This window comes from Pteropus alecto, unplaced genomic scaffold, assembly GCF_000325575.1.
Source record: "Pteropus alecto unplaced genomic scaffold, ASM32557v1 scaffold86, whole genome shotgun sequence".
NCBI lineage: Eukaryota > Metazoa > Chordata > Mammalia > Chiroptera > Pteropodidae > Pteropus > Pteropus alecto.
In genome coordinates this window covers 2,161,854-2,171,313 of record NW_006442109.1, presented here as the reverse complement: position 1 = coordinate 2,171,313, position 9,460 = coordinate 2,161,854, and the positions used below count along the sequence as shown (strand labels likewise).

The window sequence follows — 9,460 nt, the reverse complement described above, 5'->3', positions numbered from 1 at the left end:
CACACACACACACACACACACACACATAAAGAAAATGTGATATATGTGTGTGTGTGTGTATCACATTTTCTTTATCCATTTATCTGTTGACAAACACTGAAATTGTTTCCATGTCATGGCTATTATAGATGATGCTTCAATGAACACGAACATGCAGAGATAGTGATTTCATTTCCTTTGGATAAATACCCAGAAGTGGGATTGCTGGATCATATGGTAGTTCTATTTTTAACTTTTTGAGGAAACTTCATACTGTTTTTCACAGTGGCTGCACCAATTTACAATCCCTCCAACAGTACACAAATGTTCTTTTTCTACACATCCTCATCAGCACTTGTTATTTCTTGTCTTTTTGATAATAGTCATTCTAATAGATGTGAGGAGATATCTCATTGTGGTTTTGATTTGCATTTCCCTGATGATTAGTGACATTGGGCACCTTTTCATATGTCTGTTGGCAATTTGAATATTTTCTTTGGAAAAATATTCAGATCCCTTGCCTATTTTTTAGCCAGATTATTTTTATTTATTTATTTATTGTTTATTAATTTATTTATTTTGCTATTGAGTTCAAAGAGTTCCTTATACGTTTTAGATATCACAAGATACATGGTTTGCAAATATTTTCTTCCATTCTACAGGTTACCTTTTCATTTTGTTGATCCTTTCTTTTTCTGTTCACATGCTTTTTACTTTGACATATTCCCACTTATTTCTTTTTGCTTTTATAGTTTGTGCTTTTGGTGCCATATCCAACAAATCATTGCCAAGACCAAAGTCAAAGAGCTTTTCTCTCTATGTTTTCTCCTAGAGTTTTATGGTTTTAGATCTAATATTTAAGTTTTTAATTCATTTTGAGTTAATTATTGTAAGTAGTGTAAGATGGGGTCCAACTTTATCATTTTGGATGTCAGTATCCAGTTTTCCCAACATTTATTGAAGAGACTATCCTTTCCTCACTGAGTATTCTTGACTCCTTTGTCAAATATTAATTGGCCATATATGCATGGGTTTATTTCTGGGATCTCAATTCTGTTCCATTGGTCTATGTGTCTTATTTTTACGCCAGTACCATTCTATTTTGATTACTGCAGCTTTGTAATATAGTTTGAAATTAGGAAGTGTGATGCCTCAGGCATTGTTCTTTTTTCTCAGGTTAGCTTTGGCTATTCAGGGTCTTTTGTGATTCCATACAAATTTTAGGATTTTTTTATCTATTTCTGTAAAAAATGCTGTTGGAATCTTGATAGCGATTGAACCGAATCTATATATGTTTTAGGATTTTTTTATCTATTTCTGTAAAAAATGCCGTTGGAATCTTGATAGCGATTGAACTGAATCTATATGTGACTTTGGATAGTATGGATATTTTAACAATATTAATTCTTTCAATCCATGAATATGAAATATCTTTCCATGTATTTACATCTTCAATTTCTTTTATCAATGTCTAATATTTTTCAGTCACCTGCTTGGTTAAATTTATTCCTAAGTGTTTTATTGTTTTTGATGCTTTGTAAATGGGATCATTTTATTATTTTTTTCAGGTAATTGTTAGTGTGTAGTAACACAACAAATTCTTGAGCATTGATTTTGTATCCTGCAACTTTACTGAATTCATTTATTAGTTCTAACATTTGCGTGTGTGTGTGTGTGTGTGTGTGTGAAGTCTTTAGGATTTTCTCTGTATAAGATCATGTCATCTGTATACGGAGACAATTTTACTTTTCCTTTCTAATTTGGATGCCTTTTATTTCTTTTTCTTGTCTAATTGATTTGGCTAGGACTTTTAGTACTATGCTAAATATGAATGATATGAGTGGATACCCTTATGTTGTTCCTAATCTTAAAGGAAAAATTTTTAACCTTTCATGATTGAGTATGATGTTAGCTTTGGGCTTGTCATATATGGCTTTTGTTATGTTAAGGTATGCCCTAGATCAATTAAATCAGAATTATTTTAAGGTAGCTCTGCAGGTGGGCAGAACTGCTGGCTGGGATCTCTGCTTGGACAAGCAGAAATACAGTTTACCAAGATCTAAGCACTGGTTGCTTTGTAAGCTTAGTTTTTCTTCTCCATCTCTATCTGCTCCCCCATGGTTGAGCCCCAGAAATCTCCCGCAGTGGTCCCCAAGAGGTAAGACCAGAATGAGCCTCTTGGGAAGCATCCCAAAATGCTGAAGGAGCTGAATGTCCGCCTTGGGCTCTTTCCTGCTGGAAGAACTATAGCCCCAGGGGTACCCACTTGGTGCAGGGCTGTGCTGGCCTGTGGAAGGGATGAGATGGTCAGAATTCTCCTCTTACACTTCTAACGCCGTCTTTCTCAGTCTCTGTGGTCCAGGGACATGCTTCATCCTCACTCCTGGATTCTGATATTTTCACAGTGTTGTCTTTGTCTATGGATAGTTGCTAGGTGGTCTTTTTGTGAGGAGGCCTGAAGTCAGGAATGATGTATGTTGCTATCTTAATGGTGTCACTTTTAGCTTGGCTTCTGACATCAGAGAAGCTGCATTTAGACATTTTGTGTTAGTTGATTGATAGGAGAGCCATATGCTTTGTTTGAAACATGCAAGACTCCGAATTAACAGGTCAGGAGCCTGTTTGTCATACACTTAGGTCAGCTACTGATGAAGGATGAAATTTTGGTAAGTGTGACTTTTCATTTCCATGATTTAAATAATAGAGGCTAAAAAATAAAGTCTACCAATGAAGTGACAGGGTAGTTGGATTTGAAGGAGAACAAGAAGTCCTGGGTTAGTTGGTTATAACTCTGGCTACTCAAATTATCTGGGAAGCTTTAAAAAAGTGTGTGTGTGTATGCGTATATACATATATTAATGTGTATATGTGTGTGCATATATGTTTGTGTATGTTTGTGAGTGTGTACTCATGCTGATATCACCCTAAAATAATTCTGATTTAATTGATCTGGGATGAGACCAAGACATGGATATTTTAAAAAGCTCCCCAGGCGATTCTAGTGAATGTGCATGTAAGACTTGGAGCCACTCTCCTGGACTCTGTGAAATAGCTCTCCTATAACTGTCTCCCTGTTTATTTCCCATACGAAAGGAAAATTCTATAGCAACTGCATTTTGCCATTCTAAATTGAATTTTATAATATGCAGAAATTACCAAAATACAAACATTTACTTTCTTTAAAACTACTTTAAGAATAGCAAAGGCATGTTGTTCAAATAGTTATTTCTCATACTCTTTTCATGCCATCGCTTTTTATGCATCTCATTCCCACTTTAGAAATAGCAAATGAAATCAGTATTATATTAAAAACACTCCATTTTAAATTAAGAATGTTTATTTGGAAATATAAAGCAACTGCTTATTCTACTTCTGGGGAATATGAATCTTGGTTTTTGCATTCGTTGTCATATATGAATTTACCTTTTCATAAAGAAAAATTGGCAATTTCCAATTATGATATTTTAAGAGACTTCCTTTCTCAATCACTAAAGCAACCACTATTTGAATGTTTCTAGTATACCAGAATTCTTTTGGACTTAATCTTTGTAAGACTTGATCAATATGGTCCTTTGTTTTAGAAGTGTACAGATGAGAAATACATTCTCATATGAGGTAATGTTGTAACATAGAACAAAAAATATCCTTCAGTACTCCATTCTATATGTGAACTGAGAAAAAAGAACATTTGGATGAGCTGGGAAGTTATTTAAAAGCTAGTTTCATTTGTGCCAAGTATTTCCCATGAAATGTGTGAAACTCTTGTAGGAAGAATCATATCGTCAGTGAACTATCGTAATAGGGTATATATAGTTGAAATCTACTCCAGATGAGGGTGATGAAATGTGTTGGTATTACGACAATATTTGGGGCTACCAACGACAATATTTGGGGCACATTCAAAATCAGACAAACAAATTAATCACTTCCAAGTTGGTTATCTCAGCTGTACAATGCTGCATGTCGTGACATGGTTTTCAATGTAAAAGGTACAATAAACATGACACTCACGAGTCTTTGCTAATATTATTTGCTTCACTCAGATTTCACTTGCCATGCAAAGGAGTTCAGGCTGATGCAATTTTCTCGTAATCCATGGTCATCAGAAGGTTTAACATAGTATTCTGTGGTGACTTAATATAAATTGAGAGATCAGCTCTGAGTAAACATATTTGATGTTTTCCTTGATGTATTCTTGAAGTTCGGATGAATCAACTAAAACAAACATTGTTATACAACACCATGTGCTCTAATACAGGAACTCTCCCTGGGCTCTTTACTGAAGTTGAGCCTGTACTTCTCCGCTGGTTTGCTGCCCTATGTCTATCTTCCTATCTCATCCTACCTCAATCAAGCCCGCTGGACCTGGGGAGACCAGACAACATTGCTAGGATTTTTGACCCATTTTCTCAGAGAAGAATATGGAACATTCAGTCTGGTAAATTGATATTTAAAGCCTTTTTAAGGAATAAGTAACAAAACTTAAGTGTTCTGCCTGGACCTCACTTGAAAAGAAGAAAAAACACAATCAATGTTTATCAATGACAGTATGTCGAATTTTTACTTCAGTTATTTATGTAACAAACTTGCCCCTTAATATGTGGCTTTTAACATACATTAGAAAAAAATGGGAATCACTTAACCTGCCATCATATTGTTGTATATCCTGAATATATTTTTAGGAAACAAGCATTAAAGAGAGTCTGTTGCCAGCTGTTGAAGCATTTCTGTCTTATTAGTGTTGGGTATCACTTTGGGCTCTTGGTCTGTGATTAAAAATATTTGGGAAAGATTAAAGAAAACAAACTCATAATTTTTAATTAACTTCGACCACAACATTTTCTTTTTACATATTTAATGAACAGTGTTCATGTTAGTTTTTAGTGTAACACCTATTTGTAAATACTTTATGAAATATAATTTCACTAAATGTGTAAGATTTAATGTATTCTAAAAGAAGTTCAAAAGGCCTTGTTTTCACTAAGATATAAATCAGGAGAAAACACTAACGTGGTTACAGTAAAAGTTATCTGAAAAATGAAAGAATAATCAGATGATTATTTATTTTAATATAGACATGTATCAGATTTTTTTTCATGGTTTATTTATACTTCCAGTGTCTTATTGAAGAAGGCAAATTGCAGAAGAGGACATATTTCGTGAACCACTTACACAAAATTCCAAGCTATGCAAAAACTAAACAGTCTATTACTCAAGGATACATTCAGAAGTAGTAAAACCATGTGTTTTTAGAAAGTAGGGGAATAATTAACAAAATTCATCGTAATAGTTACCACTAGGGAATGAGAAAGGCGAGGCCTGAGATGGCTGTGTGAGATGCCTGGTGGTATTCATGCAGTTTTGTTTCTAAAGGAATGGTGGGTCCATAGATTTTTAAAAACTATCTTAAATATACATTGCATATGTTGTTTGTATGTCAGAAATATTTCATAATAAAATAGTGTAATAAAAGGATAATAATTATTTTTTTTACTTAGAGTTTAAATTTATATTATTTACTTATATCGGTTATTCCATTAAAATATTACTTGAGGACCATTCCAGATTTGAGATTAATCTATAACTTCACAATTATGTGAATTCTTATATAAACAGTTGATAATGAGCTTTAATCAAAGTGCCCCAAAAAGAGTGTAAAGAGACCCTAATGAAAGTGTTCAGTCTGTTGATTCATTAATGTGTTAATCCTTCCTACTGGAATAGTTTAACTGATTTTTAGCCAAGTATTGTTTCTGAAATTCTTACTAAAGAATGCTCATGTCTTGTTTTTACTAACTTCTCTTTAAAAATCAGTAAGGCTCTGAAGTAAAGACTTTGAAGAGAGGTAGTCCACTGTATATTTAAAACATGCATCTTGTAAATCAACATAGTCAAATATAATAGCCTAACATTAAATTTCAGTTTAATGCATCTGAAAATAAACTTTTCTCTTTTATGTTTAGGCCAAATCTGAAATAGGATCCAGCATGTCTAAAATTTTACTGTAAGTATGAAATATTTGAAACTATTTTAAAATGAATTCTTTATTGCTTTAAATATTTTGGGGGATTTCTGAGTTTATCCCTCTGTGAAGTAGTATGTCTGAGAAGTAGTTTTCACCTGTATAGTTAACAGTTTGTGCATGCTGTCAAATATTCTACCGTTTCCTTCAATAAGGAAAAACTTAAAGTGAGCAATAAATGCAAGTGAATGAGACTATTAGGAGACTACATAGAACCTATAAAACTAAAATGTTTCAGCTTTCAGTTGGATACAAAATTACCCAATATACTATTGCTTTATAAAAAATTTATGCCTTGTTCTGGTTTTATGTATCTTTCAATTTCAGAGACATTTTGTAATATTGTATTTATCAATTAAACAATTATTTTCTTATCTTGGATTAAACTATGCTTTTTTAAAATTTTTCAGAACTTAATTTATTTAATGTCTCTTAAGATTTTTTCCTTTAGGCTGTCCTTAAGCTCTGTTTTGGACATATATTTTTAACATTCAACCTTATTAAAACCAACTTAAGCAAATATATTTCATCTATAGTATCTACTAGCATTCATTGAAAAATGGGTTAATATTTCCTTTAAAACCTACACAGATAAGGCAACTTGAAAAAAATCCATACCAATCCTGTAATATTTTCATATTTTCAAAATATAAAATTAAGAAGAATGGTTTTCTACAATACTAGCGTGATCTCCTAACTAATTATTAATTTGGAGTCTGAGGACTATTGAAAACCATTTTAAAAATATAGGGAGAACATTTCAACTCTATATATGAGTTAGTTCATAAGTCCTCACAATTTCTATCTTGCTTACTTGCCAGCTGGCTTTCTTCTTTCCATCTTTCCTTCATTTCTTTTTAAATGACCTTTTTTCCTACTTTCCAAAAAAAGAATACATAATCATTATGAAAAGTTTAACAAATACAGATAAGCAAAAATAAGAAGATGAAAGTTACTATAATTCCAATATGCAGATGTAACCACTATTCCTAATCCATTTAACATTTTGTCTATATTCTTCCAATATTCTTTATATTTTTGTTTTTAAAATTAAGTAACATACATACTGATTTATTAGTCTCCTGTTTTTCATTTTATACTGTATCTCAAAAATATTTTTCCTGCCACCAATTATTTCTGTATAACCTTTATAGTTTTCACAATTGACTTAAAATACATCTATTTTTATGTCTGACTGAGACTTTTGTGGTCCCTTTTTCTATTTTGTTGGGGAGAAGGTAGCAAGATGCTCAGTTTCCCTTTAAAAGATAAAAAACATCTTTGCCCATGTCTCTGGGCTTTTACTTTACCCTGCCTCATTTCACCTACTTTTCGGGGTTGTTATCACACTGAGGATTACTGGTATATTTTGCTTTAACAAATCCCACATAAACGCAAAAGAACTCTCAAGAGCAATCCTAGACCAGACATCTATTTCTATTAGTTACACATAAAAGTCATCTGTTGGGAAATTAAGGGTCTCTTTTATATTGAAATAATAGCAGTTAGGTTACATACCCAGAAAAAAGACTTGTCAAAAGTGATGACCACATGCACAATTTGTTTAACCAAATCATAATGGAGGCATAATCCTAGCACCTTGATTGAGAGAATTTCTAGTCTTTAATTGTTTTCGGTGGACAAGAGTGTCGAGAAAGGCAACTCATTATTAACTTACTAGAAAATCCTTCAAGATGATGGAACCTAATCATCTACCCTTTCCCAGTCGCAAATTACACATTATTTCCCTATGCATATCTCTAAATTGCAACCCTGTACAAGGAAATTATTCAGTCTAACCCTAGGCAGTGACCATGTTTTAGAGCTTATATTTAAGCAACAGATCTCCAAGAATTAATTTTAAGACTAACTTCATTCCTTTTGAAGAATGGCTTGAAATAGGCCTCATGTAGGAAGCAATTTTTAAAGTATATTTAAAAATGAGTGAGGATATCTTTTCATAGCAGATGAGTCTCCATTAGTAAAATACACATTGTATAGTTTCCATAATTATGGTATCACATTTTCTCCAGTAAAATTGCCAGTAGGGAGAAGAAAGTTCTTTGAGATGATATGTAGAATCATTTCTTTTTAAAAAAAATTGGAGACTGCTAGAGCTGTTTTAGAACTCAGATAACACTTGGAAAATGGTCATTAGTTAATTAGTTAATGGAGCTAATGGGAGAATTTATTTTAATTGTAGGAAAAAAAAGGATACATTTCTTGGAGCTTCCTTAAATGGTTTTTGAACCAAATGATATAGAAAACAAGGAAAACTTTTAAGGAAGAAGGTAACCTAGAAAAGAATGGTTGAAGATCACTTCTCTTGTCCTTTTTACCTTCATGATTGGCTCTCCAAAAGATTTGTTTAAATTAATTTTCTTTTTCATTGCTAATCACTAGAGGCCATCTTTGCACTGCTGACAAATTTAAAAACCCATTTTAGATGACTTCTTATTGAACCAATCGAGAATACAGATTGGTTTACAATTTCAGTACAGTATATCAATATCACAAATACTGGAGAATTATTTGTTCTGATGCTATCCTAAATTACATAAGAAATGTTCAAGTCTTTCTTGTGGTACTTTTTCTCCCGAATTTGAAAGAAGACAAAATAATTTTAAAATCTGATGCCAATCCTGTAAATTACTCGTTGCATAATCACATGTATTTTACAAAGAATGTTTTATTTGGGATTAACAAAATTTGTTTTCTGCCAGCAATAAGTTAGATTGTCTTTTACAGTTCTCAGGTAACAAACATGAAGACTGAACTGTCATTTAACATTCAAGCTCTTGCAGTTTGGGCAAATATATGTTTAGCAAGAAAGTGAGTAATATAATTCCTTTTCCTGTTATTTTTCCTGTGTTCATTAATTAAATTAATATTTTTAATGAGTCATTGTAGAACATTGTAGAACATTGCCACTAGTATTTTATATTTCAAATAAATGACTTTAATCACTTTTATGAAAGCAAATATGTAGCTAGTTTTTTCCTCATTACAAATAAATGATTGAAAGATTGCGAAATATATTACAACCTAACTGGTAAGTCATTTGATGTCTTAAACTTTGGTTTGATCCCTTACTCTGCCCATAGCCAGTTATTACTGTTGCTTTACAAAAGAAGCAATTATTTGAATGCTCTGAAGATAAAAGTAATCTCCAATGATAAAAGAAAACCTAAAAAAAAAATAGCACTATTAACCTCCATTAATGTCTTGTTCATTTACTTTCCAGTCTGTTGAATGTATTTTTAAGTATATATGTTTATAATTTTCTTTCCTTAATACTTAACATTATATTGTGAGCACATTATATTTTCCTATACCATAAAAAATATTTAAAATCATTTAAAAATCTATAACCTAGGAGAATTAATTTAAATGTTTTCCTATTTGAGGATCTTTAGATAACCCCCACTTTTTCTACTATTATAAGTAATACCAAAGCAT

The 9,460-nt window shown here is 32.1% G+C and overlaps 1 protein-coding gene across 1 annotated transcript in view; it reads left to right on the top strand.

Annotated features, from left to right (window-relative positions):
* The window catches only part of TMEM260 (transmembrane protein 260), a 57,366-nt gene that overhangs the window by 25,786 nt on the left and 22,120 nt on the right, over positions 1 to 9,460 (top strand). The window contains exons 6-8 of the mRNA XM_006920151.2: positions 4,238 to 4,417; positions 5,943 to 5,983; positions 8,750 to 8,833. Of these exons, the coding sequence (XP_006920213.1) occupies positions 4,238 to 4,417; positions 5,943 to 5,983; positions 8,750 to 8,833 (305 nt within the window). The remainder of the gene's footprint in view (positions 1 to 4,237; positions 4,418 to 5,942; positions 5,984 to 8,749; positions 8,834 to 9,460) is intronic.